General features: G+C 45.1%; 1 protein-coding gene across 3 annotated transcripts in view; it reads right to left on the bottom strand.

The window, feature by feature from the left end:
* Positions 1-2,971: 2,971 nt before the first annotated feature.
* LOC135368310 (frequenin-1-like) overlaps positions 2,972-16,680 on the bottom strand; it is a 209,234-nt gene continuing 195,525 nt past the window's right edge. For all 3 annotated transcript variants that reach the window (XM_064601499.1, XM_064601500.1, XM_064601501.1), the window contains exon 8: positions 2,972-14,601. In XM_064601499.1, the coding sequence (XP_064457569.1) occupies positions 14,458-14,601 (144 nt within the window). In that variant the 3' untranslated portion in view covers positions 2,972-14,457. The remainder of the gene's footprint in view (positions 14,602-16,680) is intronic.

Genomic DNA, 16,680 nt, shown 5'->3' with positions numbered 1-16,680 from the left:
CTCAACGAATCTCTGTGTACACCGATGGATCACTGCCTCAAGGCGGTTCAGCTGCCTTTTACATCCCACATGAAAACTTTCAAGTGGCGCAGAAACTCCCCTACGAAACGTCATCTACCGGGTCAGAGCTCTTCGCCATACTGACCGCGTTGAAACACATTGCTGGATCAGTGCGTGGCGCGCGGGCTGTGTTTACGGACAGTGAGGAGGCACTAGAGGCTCTTGCAATTATTGTACCAGAACAATCGGCGACCCAGACACCATGATAGTAGCAGGACACAACCGACTTCTACCCTCGTGCCATAGCCTGTGTTTCCAATGGGTACCCAGTGACACCTGCCTACACGGAAACACCTGCGCAGACGCCTTAGCGCGTCGGGCACGTGGAGACGTCCCGATCAATAACTGTCCACTACCACGTTCAGCTTCAGCATGCCGATTACAGATACGCCGAATCCGCCACAGCGACGCCCGGCAGTCTCAAGAGGGCACTGTCCGACCAAACGATTGCGGTTCTCTTTGCGTTACTTTTGTCGTCTTCGCTGTTGTCATGTGCCAATCGGCCCTGCTAATCTCTTAGTTAGAGCGTCATCGGCTGTTACGGTCAGTAGCAACAGTTTTCTATCAGTAATTTGTGTTTCTGTTTATTAATTTAATTAACTCAAGATAAACTGCACGAGTACAGAGCCCAATGATAATGCTAGAGCCGGTCGTGGAGCTTGGGCCGAATTTTTTATTTTTTTTATTTTTTCGCTAGGGGGACACGCGGGCCGCATGGCAACCCCAGGTGGGCCACATGCGGACCGCGGGCCGCCTGTTTCGGCACCCCTGATCTAGAGTTTCATGCATGCCTTTGTCATGCCTTTCATGGATGCATGCAGGTTCGTTGATCACAGGTCAGTTCCCTCTAAGACGTACTACGATGAATTCGGCACTCCAAGCGGGCTTCGAAAGCGTTAACGGAAGTCTCCAAAGTCATAAATGCTCAACACGTGCAGAGATACTGAACCAACCACCACATCCATTGGAATTTCATCGCCAAGAGTGCAGCGTGCTGGAGAGGATTTTTGGAAAGTTGAATATGGACAGTTAAAGGCTCCTTGTGAAAGACCCTCAGACGAGGCAGCCTCACTTTCGAAGAGTTGACAATTATCCTGACTGAGGTAGAAGCCATCATCAATTCAAGACCCTTTACCCACGCCTCAGACCCCAGGGACTTCTCTGCTCTTTGTCCTCCTAATTTTCTTATAGAAAAGCGACTAACTGCTTCACCTCACCTGTGACCGGGACCAGGACGATGCGGACGAGACCTGTTCAAATTTTCTTTAAAGGAGCAACCAGCGAGAGCAGATGATTTCAATGTTTTGGGATCAATGGAATCGACAATACATCTCCGTGTTACCTTCTGGTCATCGATTGTATAGTGCACTGCGGTTGTTCCATTGCCAATACGAGAGTTTCAGCTGGTGCCCCCAAGATCTGAACAAATGGCTGCCGGCTACTAGCTCAGATTATAGAAATACATCCTGGTGCAGCTATACGTGCTTGAAAAGTACAGCTTCCTGACAATCTTACATATGCAGGCCCGTACACCTCTATAACCTTCACGATAACCAAGACGATTACCTTCATCCGCCGTACAGGGTGCGAGGATTCGAGCGACGACGAAGCACTGAGAAGCCCGGGGCAACATGCGGTTTCGGTCTATGTCGTTCACGTTGAGATCGGGAACTTGGCCGGTCGGCTCTTTGCGACTAAGTATTACAGTGTCTTCCGAACCTGTGGTCATCATTTCCCTACAGGCACTTGTACGAATGTCTTTTGAAATATTTGTGGCGAATAAGCCGAGATGTAAGTGACCGAATAGCGGGTGTATAAACCGAAATCAGCAATATTTATGACAACTTTTAAAAGATAAATACGAAAGCAGCGTGTCTTGCAAGCTACGCGAACGTCTGCCAAAAACACACAGTTTGATGCCGACACGGCGGCACAATCTAAGAAAGTTATATACTACACTATATGCGCACTCGTTTTACTGACCCCGTCTCAGCGTCACCATTTATTGTTGTTGTTCGTTTTACTGCCGGTGTAATTCCATCCTTCCTCATTTTCTTTTCTCGCTTGTTCCTTTCTTCTTCTGTCTCCGCAACGGTCAGGACGGACCTACACGACTGTCGACGTTGTTGAGCCACTTAAAGCTATCGACAAAAAAAAAATAATAAAGACAGAAGAAGAAGTTCTTATAGAAAAACCTACTGAGAAGTGACAGCTTCAACAAATGGCCGACCGAGTCGACTTCGCTGCTGCGCAAAATTGACCCGCACCTCTCGTACCGAATCCCTCCGCAGATGTCCCGGCCGCTCGAAGCTTTTCTTCACAGACTCCGACACAATGTCCCATTGGCCAACGCATTTCTGTTCACGATATGCGCCCATCCTTCGTCGTAGCGTTCAACGTGGGGTGTGCGAAAAGATTCGGGACATATTCTTCTCGAACGCGCACGGTTTCGCACTGCACGTTTGCAGCTTGAGAGATCCCCCGAACGTCTTGATAGCCGGCCCTTTGACGTCGTGAAAGTGCTGGGCGAATGGCCTATGATTCATCGTCAGGGTGCACAGCGCTCACTCGTATCCTTTGTTAAGAGCATAGCAGAGCTCTCGTCTTTTTCCACGTTTTTTTTTCTCTCTCTCTCTCTACTAGACCTGGAGTAGCTGGAGTAGCACATCTCAATTTTTTTCTCCTGTCATCATCATCATCAACAACAACAACAACAAATGGCGTCACGACAACTCCATGCGTCGCGACCAGAGACGGGTAAATGTATATCTGCTGGTACGTCCGTAGCTGGACCGCTGGCACCTCTACTGCCTCCAGCACTTCTTATCGCAAGCGTCCCCGCCTTTGATACCAGACGTATCTGTTGAAATCGTTGAGTCCATCATTCGGAGAAAATGACACAGACATGAGGACCATGTAATGCCCAGCAAATCCTTCAATAAATTTATTAACCGGTAAATGTAGTATATCACAAACCGAAACAATGGCGCATGAGTGGAAACGTGGAATGATCTAGAAAATGACACAGTGACATTTCCTTCGCGCATAACATTGCGTCATGACACCAGCACTAACCTTCTGAGGAATGTTATATCGTGATGAAATATTGTAAGAGCAAACCCTTTCGGGCTATATTGAATGGAGAATACAGCCGGTACAAACTCCTGTCTATATGGAAGTCGCCGCTGTGTCGTATCAGGGCTACAGAGCACAATGAAGACTAGTGATGCAGTCAGCTCTATATAGTGTAACAGACGTTGAAAGTGAAGCAGCGAAGAAAAGCATAGAGAAAAGCAGAAGCAATACTTCGTGCCTCATAGAAGGCAAGTTTACCTACAATATTGTACGTGCCACTATGTCACTGGAGAAAACAAAAAGAAGTGGCGGGACACGTTATAGTAGAGCAGACCAGACCAGTGTCGTCCTCCTCCGCAGTGTCGGCCTTCTTGAAAAGGAGGCGGAGAGGGAAAGCGTAAATTGCGGTTTCCCAGAATCCCGTTCCTTTTATGTTTGTGTCAAAGTAACAAAATATTTCATTCGTCGCGGAGAACTTTTTGCACTTTTGCGCCTCTTTAATAATATTTACAAAAACAAGGAACATACACGGCAGCTGATACAATGAAGTTTTGGAGTACGCGTTGATAGCGGAAGGAAAGCGTGCACGAAAAACCATGTGGGAATTTGGTCGTCACAGTAACTGTTAGAGCTCTCTTTCGTTTTCTCACTCTATTCAAGCTTCGGCTCTTGTTCAATCACGCGGCTGTATTCGCATGGGAGACATTTTGGGGTTCACAAAAGTCAATGACGTCACAGCATACCGTCCGATCTTAAAGAGGCAAGCCTTCTAAACCGTCCCAAACGACTGTATGCCATTACTCCTTCACGCAAGGCATTGTATTTTCCACGCAAATTATGGCAGGCAGGCCACAGCATTTCTTAATTGTCCTTTCGAAACACGCCGAAAAAATGGTGACGACGTCTACTCCCTGGATGCGGCTAACGTCGTTTCCCTCTGAGTGATATTGCGGCCACCCCTCATTTGAGCTGTACTCAGAAAGGTTTCATTGACAACATTCCAGCTGCAAACGCCGCGAGGGCGCTCGAAGTCCTATGCGACTTTCACTGAAATATGCGGTGCAAGTTGTCTGCTTATTATGCGTCAAAGAGCCACGACAGCGCTGCCCGTATGGCATAACCATGGAGTCGGCCAGCTAATTACGAACGCGGACGGAGACTCTCTAAAGATCATATTTGTAAAAAACTGACGAAGTTGGGGTTGAGCACAAAAATGGGTAGCAAGCAAACGCGAGCATAATTTAACTAATTTGAAATAACAAACGCTGACAATATTGTACGTAGCTCCACAAAGAAACACCCCTGAGCACGGTACTTTCTATCAAGTTAGTCTGTGTCATGCGTGAACTATGAATGCCTCGTCTAAGGATATTTTCTTCTAATGAGCTTTATCATTAGGTTTATTCTACATGGCTCATATCTGAATTTCAATTTCAATTTAGTCAACGAAGTACTTCTTTGAAATGCGATCGACCTCAAGACGTCCCTAGCTAAAGCAGCGCTGAGAAGTGACGTGGTTTGCGTCAGTACTGCCCGTTTTTAAAATATCCTCCATGTTTCACACAGCATCCCTTACAACCTACATGAGGCCTTCTTTATTCAACCATAACTGTCAATAAGACTTTGCTGATGACAGCAATTTGCTGTCATTTGCCCTATAGTTGTGACTATACGCCACAGAATAATACATCCTTCACGCTCGTGTTAGTGCAAGTGCACTCAGTACGACGGAGCAGTTCTGTGTATTAAAAGAGAGTCTGGCCATTAATGGGACCTGCATGTACCTGAGTCTCCAAGCACGTTTTGAGGTATATAGCCAATCAAGATTCAAGATTCATTTTATTTGTGTCAGGCGAAAAATACAAAATTCGATTGGACCGTGAGGACGATCCCCGTGATACGGTCCTGTCCCACTAAGAATATAATCCTACACATATAAGAAGAATCACAATTACAGGTCGAAATACAGTTCCCTATTATTACAGGCCGTCGAGTGCGTACACCTCACCCTTATGTACTGGGCGGCACCATTTTGGAGAAACTAGATTGCTTTGGATTGAAACGGATATCACCTGTGATAAGCCAAAACGTCGGATATTGCACCCACTTTTATCAATGCCGTCTGTATGGAGAGAGGCATGCTGGGAAGACTCAGAATTACAGAAATGGTTGGTGACAGGAGTGATTGGCCAGGAGAGGCGGTAGAACCGCTTCTTCGTAGCAGACGGCTGCCGGTATGAACTTTTAAATCACGTAACGTAAGTTGATTGAACAAAAAATGCGCAAAGATGTATGTATCAATAAAATTCAATGATATAATGCAAACTCTTCCGCATCAGTGGCGTCTTTCTTGCTATTTTCTTCGGATCGCGGTCTAACGGAACAATGAGGTGACATTTAACTTCGCTCGAAATCCTTCCTCGTCTGTCAAGCTGTCCACCAGGAGTCACTATGTAAAATATTTTCGCTCTGCGGAGCGTTACAGCTGTACAATCGAATTTATAAAAAAAATAATCTGAGAAAGCAGCCGCAGACGGCCGACTCGATTCTTGCGTGACGTATCGGAGGCTCCGTGCCTTGTTTCTTTGCTTTTCCTTCGAAGCTCACGCGCCGCTTACACATGCTTGAGCTGTGCCGCTGTACGTCACTGGTCACGTGAGAGGAGTAGCATACGTCACGACGTCCTCTCGTTCTGCGATGCGCTCTTTTCACGAGGAGGAGAATCTTTCAAAGGTGTGGAGAGCAGAGCCCTCGCGCTCGCTCCGTAGGTCACCTAAGCTCATCGTTCTCTCGCGGGAACTCATTTTATTCGTTGGAGAACACTCTGCACCGCAAAATAAAACAAAAAAATTTAGGGGTCACCTCAGTGCTCGTTTAACTATGCCTAATGTTAGCTACGAAACATCAAATTTTGGCGTAAATAATGATGGCGGAACGAAAGTTGAAGCTCATTTTGCAGTTGCGTACATGAGTATGAAATTAGAGTAGCCTGTGAAAATTTTTTGGTCACGAAATCTCCGCTTCGCCGTTCCAAGCACCATCCTCCATTTTGGAGAAATTTTCGTGTCATGGCGATCCCCATGGAAAATGTCAACCAATGTAGTGCGCCGAAGTTTGATTGACAGGTCGACCCTCGTTTCTACTCTCCTCCTAAGGGTCAGATTCCCTTTCAGTACACAGGCACTACATTGAACATGCGCGTCCTGTTCAATAAGGTTCAAAGGTAATATTCATGCGTAGCGCCATCAAGCGTGTAACGGGCAACATCTCAAACAGCATCAGATTCAATGCTCCCTGAAGGGTAGACACGTTAGACGCTAGGTGGCGCTCCGGGCATGTTCAGAGACCATTGCTGAAGTTACCCGAGTGGAAGAGGCATTAAAGTGCCCCACGGCGGAGCATGAAACTCCGCCCTCAGGATACGACCGAGTATATGCGTTGTGCCGCAATATTCTTCCAACGTGGGGCGGAGAGCGAAGACGAACGCAGATGTCAGAGCGCCGGGAGGATCCGAAACTATATAACAAGCAGCACAACATCATGGCCACAATACTAGCTGGATGTGGGCAATGCTGGTCCGATATTGGTTCTAATACTGGACCGGTATGGCCAATATGTGCTGCTCGCAGAAATTTTGCGGGTTCTGTGCGTAATCATCACTGACTGCATCTATATTTTGTGTACTGACTCTGTGAGCGTGGTTTATTGATAACACGAAATAAAATAAATATCATTCGTTTATAAAAAGCCACTTGAAGCACGGCTTTCAGGATTTTATTCGCTGCTCCCGCTGACGCACAATAAAATTCTGCTGCAAATCCGAACCCATTGTCAAGTGCATGTCATTCGGTGAAAAGTATAGTAAAAAAAAAAAGATACATATCACCGTCATGAAGGAAACACAAACCTCTTGTGTAGGGAAACTAAAACGTAACGAACCATGTGTGCACGTTCAACAGACAAATACATGAGACATGTACAAGAAACGTATAGATATCGGCTTACATTCGGCAGGTTGCTTTCTTAGCTGCATATCAGCTGAAGTGCAAGCAAGCGCAGCACGCTTCATCCAAGCGAAATATATAAACGTATAGCCTCGACGAACACCAAGACTAACCTGTAACTACGGGACAGAACAATCTAGAAAGGCACAGTGAAGATGCGAATGGGACCGTGCCATCTGCTGCTAGATCCCCAGCGTTACACGTACTTTTGTTTGGAGCATCGCATTCGTGCGCGGAAAGCACAGATGCATTCGCGGCCGAGAAATTAACGCATGAGCAGCACGTAACTTACGACCAACGGCGTCGGGCCAGTATCTCCTTCACTAAAAGGCCTCTTCGTATCACCCTCTATATTCCATTAGAGGAAAGGAATCATATTGGATCAAATATTGGGACATCACCCAAAACAAGAAAGCGCGCGGATTTCTTTTTTTGCGTGAAACGTCTCCTTATACAACTACCTATTGGAGATTAATAGTTACACGGTGCTGTGTATCGGTGCGTGTGCGGTTGTCCCAGGTATGAATTCGTGATGATTTTGACATAGTTACCCTGCTTACGCTCTCGCAATTTAATAATGAGAAATATTTGCATGGGTCTTTCATGTTATGAGTAGACCTATAAATATTATTTTTCAGAAGTAGTACAACTATATGTCTTTAAAAGGAAATAAATTTCACTTAGTATTACAAACCGGTAATTACAAACCGGTAGCTATCATTGTGTCAATTTTAACCACTCTGAAAAGTAATTCAGATACACTGAGCTACATTCCTTTCAGTACATTGTTGTTGCTGTGTAAGTTTTTCCCTGAAGGAACGCGATACCAATACGGTAATATCACTGAAGGGGAAGATGACTTGGTGAATGCCACAGGAAAACCGTCGAAAGTGGCCCCATCTTTCGCAAGTGAGTACGAACCGTGGACATCGTAAAAATGGTTCACATGAACGTGAATCCCAAATCGTATGCAGTGATTCAAAAAGTTACTCAAAGTGCATTACAATTACGTATAACATCGAAAGTAATTCATGCTGCCGTTGGTTACAGAGAACGTCATTAATTGCGGAAAGTGGGTTACTCATAGTTGATTACTTTGCAAGTTTCTGATTTTTTTAGTGCAATGTTGTGATCAATGCTCCGCAAGAGAAATATGCGTGAACTTTCCGCATTCTACTATAATTTATTCAGCTGGATTAGTTGTCGCGTTTAAAGTTTGTCGTTATTGATGGCCTTTTACAGTGTGTTTTCTCATTAAATTGGCCTGAGACAATGGCACAACAAAAAAAAAAAAGAAAAAAGAAGCAAGGCTGAATGCTCCTGTTTACTGACAGGCACCTATTGTTCCATTCGTAAACGCGCGTTAGATCCTATGTAGCGGTTCCACTTCGTTTTCTTTCCCTCTATAGTGTCTTAATTAAGGATGAAAGGAAGCACCGTTCCAACGATGTCTGCAGCATAAATTAATTTCCGGTTCCCACTAAATTCCGTTCCATGCATTACTAGCACACGAAACGAATCAGTGCATGTAAGCTTTTACAAATTGCCAGAGTCGTTCGGTTAACTACAGTACCTGCGCGCACTGGGAACAGAACTTAACCGAACGGAACAGAACAGAACCGCACGACACTGCTCCGAATGATACAGCTTCATGAGAGAGCGTTGCGTACGCCGTTTCCTGACATGGCAATGCAATTTGGCATGCGTCCAAATTGCCACGAAAAGGCGAACGCCTGCCATCTTCAACGGATCCAGAAATAGAACGGTATCATTCAGTGCAGCTGTTGTTTCCAAGAGTGTTATACTCCGTCCCACGGGCAGTCTTCAATCATAATTGGAATCAACGGCCATTGCAGATGCGCGTAGCGTCACCAAGCGTCTAGCGAGTCAACCTGTCAGAGATAATTGGATCTAATGGTCTTTGAGATGTTGACACGTTACACGCTTGGAAGCAATGGCCAATGGTCATTGAATGGCGTATCGCCACCAAGTGTGTAATCTGTCAGGAAGCATTGGATCCAAGGGCCTGTGAGAAGCTGATACGTTACACGCTTGGTGTCATTGATTTCAATCATGATTGAAACCAATGGCTAGTGGTCATTGAATGGTGTATCGCCACCAAGTGTGTAATGCTTTAACCTGTCAGGAAACAATGGAACCAAGGCCCTTTGAGAGGCTGAGACGTTACACGCTTGGTGGCGCTACGTGCTGATTCAATGGCCATTAGTTTCAATGATGATTGAAGACTGCCCGTGTGTTGGGGTGTTATGGGGGAGTCCCGTTTCTAATGTGCCACCACGGATTAAGTCACGTATCTTCAAAAATCTTGCCAAAATTGAGTCATTGCAAACCACGTGTATTCCAATCTAAAAAAATATTGTGTCTCTATTTGACGCCGAACTACCATAAAAATAATTCCTAGTTTTTAGACGTATGACCTCATTAGGTATCCAATCTGCAATGCATCTGGCAACATTGCTCCTCAAACGTCAATTTCTGTCCCCTGTCCACAGCTGCAGGCAGACTTCCAACGTTGGGCGGTGAGCGAAGACGCTCGCGTTGTTGCTAGGAGAGAGAGAGGGGGAGACGTCAACTCTCGATGACGTTGCCTACTCTTCGAGAAATCCGGAACGATGGAGGTTTGCGGCTTCTTTTGAAAATTCGTGGAAGCGCCGGAGATTGACTGACGGCATCTAAATTTTGACCGGGGTTGGATTATGATAACAAAAAAATGTTACTTATCTCATTTTAACTTTTCGAACTTGAATTTTTGAACTTTTAAAGTTCCACTTACCGAGTATTCACACGAACGACATTACACATAATACTACAGGATTTTAATAATAGATAATAATTGGGGGTTTACGTCGCGCGATGCCACAGCGACCGGCCTGTGGAGAGAATACTCCAGGAGAGAATGCAGAAGACGTCATAGCTTTCTGCTACCACGTGAGCGCAAGTACTCCACATGTCATGTCATGTCTTTTCGTGCTCTTCTAATCATGGGGGATATTCGTTAGCAGACGACAGATCCGATGATGTCGTCTGCTATGTGCCCAGTACGCCGCTCCCGATATTCTGGCGCCGTGCGAATGCACAGCATAAAACGCGGCGGAACTTCCGCCCCGTGAACAGTTTGTGCTTTTATCTTCCACTAGAATATTCCGCACGAATGTCGCTCTTGTGGATACGCGCTTAAAGTAAAGTTCCACCTTGAAGTACCACTCGATGACCTTATCTTTCCCAAGACAACAGTGGGACGAGGAATTGCGCTTATGTGTTGCACTGCGGTTACGTTTTCATAAGCTCATCAGACTGTACTAACCATAAAGATACCTGTCATTCAGTTCTTAGCAGTTGTTAAGCAAGTAAATTATTCAGAAAGTGTTCGACAGCCCGAATTTCTTCTGCGATCCATTGTCCATGATAACCTCTCCACTCTTTCCAAAGACATCCTATACATGCCATTCAACTCATGAGGAAAGAAACAAGAAACGGTATTGGTGAAACATTGTCAACAATAGGCGTGGCAGCTGTCTTAGCCTAGCGAAGGATAGCACCACTAAGCGGCTCATCGCTCTGAACACAAATTAAGCCCCATGGGCATCCTGAATGAGGACACGTGGGACAGAAGCAAATCGCGTTGGAACGTTTCGTCATTGAAATATCGTTTACATACGAGCGCCCAACAAAAAACTTCCATTCCTTCTGTTCTTGCAACAGTGCGAAAGATACAATATATTCAATAATAGATATTGAGAGCCTCACACCTGTATTATGAGATAATTGCGAGACTTGATAAATACTCGATAAAGATAATACCTGCTTGTGTATTCATGTTGTAACTGCTGCTGTACAGTGTAAATTGGGAGAGGAGCCTTTGTCAAGACTCCTTGGATTCTTACTAGCGCTTTCAAGCAAAAGGAAAATAAACTTAAATTTAATTGAAAGTTCGAACGTATTATTACAAGGTTATCCCTACTTCCGTATTTACACTTTTCTTTTTTTTCTCTCTCTCAAGGATACAGAAACTAAGGACACCGAGCCTTGCTGCAAGCCCGTACACGCCTTACATTAAGGACAAGTATATTGCGTGTGACCTTTCCTATTGAACTTCAATAGAAGGAAAAAAGAGTCGTGAACATTTTCCTCGTAAAAATCACCATTTGAGGCGAGAGATCCTTAGCGGTATCAATGGTAAGGTCATAAAAAGAAGATTTGCATTAGTGATGAAATGAACTTACATAACACTACAGTGGTGTCAGCGCCACACAATGTCTGCTTGTTGAAAGTCACTACAAAGTACCATTGGTTTGCAAAAGCTTGAGACCAAGAAGACGTGTTCGATTGGACGTGTTCTTGAGGCTTATTGTTGGTGATTTGAATGACGCGTTCGGGAGTATGGATATTACCTTATCCTTCGACGTCATATTGCTAAATCGAAATTCATTATTGCGAAATTTATTTATTATCGAAAATTATAACATTTGCTAAATCGAATGATTGTTCGAAAACACGTGAAAAGGTTACCGTCGGCAAAGAAAAAAAAAAAAAAAGGAAAGGAAAAGTTTCAAAGAAGGTTTGTACGTGTAACCTTCAGAGATTTTATGCTATGTTGAGCAGTGTCCTGTTTATTCGACCTATTTTCTTTCTCGTATTGCTTCTTATGATTGCCCACAGTTACAGTAAAAGTAACCTCGTTTTATATGCTGTCATGCTTTGAGAACAAGCCGCATTCGAGTCAGTGTTGTACATAGCGTCGCTACTAGAGGCGCCGCTACCATGCTCCACATTTATTATTATTTTTATCTTTTTTTTTTTTTTTTCAGTAGCGAAGCAGCCATCCTGCTACATTTTAGATTCATCGCGGAAAAAGTATTTCTGCTACAAATTCGCGTGGCGGCAAACTCCGCATCGCGCATTTTGTGGTATCGAAAAATTATTGCGTTGCACACTATGACGTAGATTAAGATAATAGCAAGTTTTAGTACATCGGAAGGTGTTCACGATAACAGTTCCGAAAACAGGATAAGCCAATCGTCAAATTTGGAGTGTGTTAAATGTAAAGCACAGGGGCGTTGGCACTCTTCTGAAGCACACGATGCAGTGTTATACTAAAGTGCAAAAGCAATTGGACAAAGTTTTAGAACGGGCCTCAGTTGTTGACTGTGTTGGGGAAAATAAAGCGAATCAGTAAGTTAAGGACATAGGGACTTTCGGCCAGAGTTTAGCACGGCGACACTGGCACCGGCTTTCTCCCCTGGTGGCGGGCGGGGGAAAAGTTTTCGAGTATATTCTACAAGCGTAGATGACGATGTTGGCGACGTCACACGTGGATTCTGTCTTGTGTTCGACCTACTTCAGTGAATGTATACAATGTCTGATGTGCAGTTATGTGCCTGATAACTGCAGGAAACTGCGAAATAACTGAAACAAATGCTGGAAATAACTTATCCTTGCCACCACAGGTGGCACTCATGACAGTGAGCGAGGGCGCCCCCTAGCCATCCAACGAGCCCACAGGCTAAAGCGTTAAGGAGGGTGGGCTCACTACCCAAGCAGCACAATGTACCGAACGTCGAGTGCAATGGGGGTGGACGGTACGTGTCTTATCAGCGCTCCTTAGTTTCACAGGTCTGTTCAAGGCCTTCCACCTACCCGTCCACCCCTATTGCACTCGACTTTCAGTACATTGTGCTGCTTGGGTAATTTTGCGACTTATCTAATCAGTCCACAATACAAAAGCCAATCGCCCTGTTTCCTTCAAGCGGATGACACCACATTGGTGAACTTAGATTTGATAACAGCCTTTGCTTTATCGTATCGTTATCGTGGAATTCTTCCGATGCACTAAACCTCGCTGCTAGAAAGGTTTAGGAAAACGTAGAAGTTTCACGAAAACGTTTCCGAAAACATCATAAGCCAATTTCTTGATTCCTTTGGAGTGGGTGACGTCACGTTGCTGATATCTGATTGACTGACAGCAATACGTAACCGGAGGGAGCTTACGAGGAAGTTTTAGCACATCAGAAGGAGCCCTAAGAAAACGATACGATAAGTGAAGTTATCAAATCGAAGCTTAGCAATGTGATGTGACCCACTTCAAAGAAACATGGCGATTGGCGTATCATGTTATCGTGAACACTTTTTGATGTAACTGAAGCTCGCTTATTATTTCCGAAGATAATAACGGCGCGGTGACGTTGCACGTAAGGTTTTTCTGATGAATATTTCCTAAAACTCCCTATTCTTTAATTTTGTAGTGACGCTACTTTGCAGTGCAGCAGCGGGTCTCATACAAAGGTAACGGGCACAATACTAATTCGAGTACAGCAAATAGAACTTAGCCACTCGGAACATTTAGCCGGTCGCATATCTCAGCATAACCTTGGGCTATGTTCCACGTTGCAATATTGAAGTCATTCCTCCCTTAAGCAGCATTGCACGGCACAGTACACAGTCTTCAAACGAGAGAGAGAGAGTTGGGGTACAAAGTCCCTCTTTCCCATCCTTCATTACAAGACCCTCCAAACGTTGCGTATGAGAGCTATTCTTTTGTTTTTTTTAAGGTAGCTGAAGCGGCGAGGCCCTTTGTTGCGTTTCCTTAACAACATGACTCTAGATGCACAGACACTGAAGGAGAGAGAGAAGGGTACAATTCGTCTGTACAGAATGGAATATTAAAGGTACCGTAGAGCATACACGTGGCATGTCGCCCTAAAATTTTTAGAGCGACATCTTTTGAGCGAATTTTAAAATATTTAAAAATTCGCTCAAAATTGCATTATACCTGGCGGGGCTGCGCATGGTGTGAGACTCCATTCAGTTAAGGGGGGCATCTTGTGATTTCTTTTTTTGCACGCGGCGCATCGTTGACGCCACTGCGTTAGACACAGTGTTACGAGCTTGCAATGTAGCTTTGCCACCTTACTTGACGGGCAATCAAAAGTTGGCGTCTACTTCGGCACAGTGTTGACCGCAATTTTTTCCATTTTGATTTTCTAGAAAAAAGATGAGTGTGACTGGGATGAAAACTGTGGCGTTATGGTCCTCCGGGCTTGCGCTGTTGAATTAACACATTTTATGAGATTACGCCTCACCTGCTGTACGGTACCTTTAGGGTGCTATATCGAGTACCGAGAAAGTATAGGAATCTTCGCACGGTCGGCGTCCAGGAATGTGTATCTATAGCAGAGACCGGCAAGAATGAGAGTTTATACAAGAGACGAAAGTCCGTTTCTACGTGAGCTGCAAATATAGAAGAATATTCCACTGGGAATGAATGAAGAGCCTTTGAAGGAAGATGCGAGAAGATTCATCACTCGGAAGAAGTGGTCGAGAAACTGCGTAGGTTTCGGGACTGTTCGGACATGTTGACGGCGTTGAGCAGAGCTTTACGGATCCAGGGATCGGTCTTGAACCCCTCGCAGAATTCTTCACGGCTGATCCTGGCGTCTGCATCCTGCGGGCCGTCATGGGACATGGTTAGAAATGAGAACTTCGTAGCGTACCTTCGTTTTGTTATTCGTTACTACTGGGTGCCCTAAAGTGCAAAAATTTTATCCCTTCTTTTTTCATTTTGTGTTGGTGTCAACGTAGCGGTATCTTCCATTCCGGGCGGAAAAATTTTTGCACTTTAGTCTCCCCATTTGGTAGCGCACATAACATAGGCATACTGCGCGCACAGAAGCGGAACAAAAAGTTCATGATGATAATGATGATGATGTTGATGACATCTGGTGCTTCACCGTAGAGTCTGCGATACTCACACACGTGTTAAAAAATGTAGTAAAAGGCAGCGGACGGAAAAGGAAATCTAATGAGAAGAGACACAGACTCGGCGGCATTGCGGTATTCCGTTCTTCTTCGGGAGAACAGTCTCCTTTTGAAATATCGGCGGCTCTCGTGTTCTGAGTCTCTTCACTTAACATTAAACAATATGTATGGAATATATGTATATAAGAGAAAAAATTCAAAGAAACAAAACACAACAAACAACACACACACAAAAAAAAACACTTGACTGGCTTTGCACTGGGCAAAAATATCTCTGCTTGGCAGACACTGCAGGCGCGTGATCTTTAAAAGCAGAGCACTGAACAAATTGATTTTCAGCGAAAGTCTGAGTCGTTACGTTCTGCAATAGCGCTCGCATCAGCTCAAATCCTTCCAAATCCAAAGTTCTTAACTCGGAGAGGTGGGATAGTTGGTAAGACGACATGTCGCTAAGCGAAGAAAAAAAAGAAAGAAAACACGAACATGACGAGTTCGACGACTATTGTTCTGAAGCACGCGAACAAGGATGCAAGCACCGAAGCACTTAGCTAAGTGCGCCAACGTAGGTGCAGTGGTGGTAAGTTTCCCGACGTGGATCGGTCAACTGATAGATCAATTAATTTAAACGAGCATGGAGAGACTCGAGAACAAAAAATCATGGTCGATCCTTCGATGGATCAGACAGACATGCGCTAGCATTAAAACTTGAAAACCCTTTGGGAGCTCCCCTTCACAACGCTACATAACTCTTCAACGACCTTTCACACGACACTACATAACGCTAACGCGAGGCAGCATTCGCAGCCACACGAGCCCTTCGGGCTTACTCCGATTCAACTTGGCGGCGCCGTCCCGCAGCCTTCTTTCACCGCCCCTCCTGCGCTCAGCTATCATAACCCATGGTGGGCCCACGCAGACACGTCGGAACCTGTCGACCACCACAGCCGCACTGCCAAATGCCGACGCGGGGCGAGGTCGCCGCCGCTGCACGCTCTCTTCAGAAGCAATTTTTTCAGTATGTTCGCACTTCCCCAAGGAAACACTTTGCGTGACGGTTCCTGAAGGTAGTATGCTCATATGATGGCGTAAATCAATATATGTTCCAAGTCTTTTCCATGCTCCTTTAAGAACTTTGAGCATTGTTCACCACTGCAAATTCGTGCAGGTCATTCTAGGTATCGCCGTGCAGCTCAGGGCCGGCATCCATGCGCCAAAACACGTCTGCGAACTGGCGGAACTACGTCATTTCGCGTCGGTCCCCGTCTCTTTGGCTCCGTGACTCCGCTTTTGAGATGGTGTCAGAAATTTTAATACCCCTGCCACACGGACCCGAAAAATGGCATTAAGAGCTTACTGGGTTAAGTTGTGATGTCATTCGCGCCGTGCCACACGGACAGTTTTAATTTGCATTTGCCTTAATGCCATTTTCTGCTTACTGAGTTCGCCACAACCTATACGCCAATGAAATGCCTATACTCTGGTTCACATTGCAGTTGAGTTGAGTTGATAAGAAAGAAATGGAGAAATAGGCACTCAATACGAGAGCCGGCTACTCCGGACCACTTAGAAAAACAAAAATGGCTAACTACAAAAAGAACAATGAGTGACAAAGACGCTCAGTCGCAGTCGCTCACACACACTGTCCACACACACTGTCTGTCACACTGTGTCCATCAACTTGGAGTATGCGCAAAATCGCACAAACGCCTGTATGGCGTGGAACTGATTGTCGGGTGTCCAAGGGCCCAGAACCTTAACAACATCG

This window comes from Ornithodoros turicata, chromosome 9 (genome assembly GCF_037126465.1).
Source record: "Ornithodoros turicata isolate Travis chromosome 9, ASM3712646v1, whole genome shotgun sequence".
Taxonomy (NCBI): Eukaryota; Metazoa; Arthropoda; class Arachnida; order Ixodida; family Argasidae; genus Ornithodoros; species Ornithodoros turicata.
Note: the sequence above shows the minus strand (reverse complement) of the source record. Positions and strands in the feature narration are given on the sequence as shown.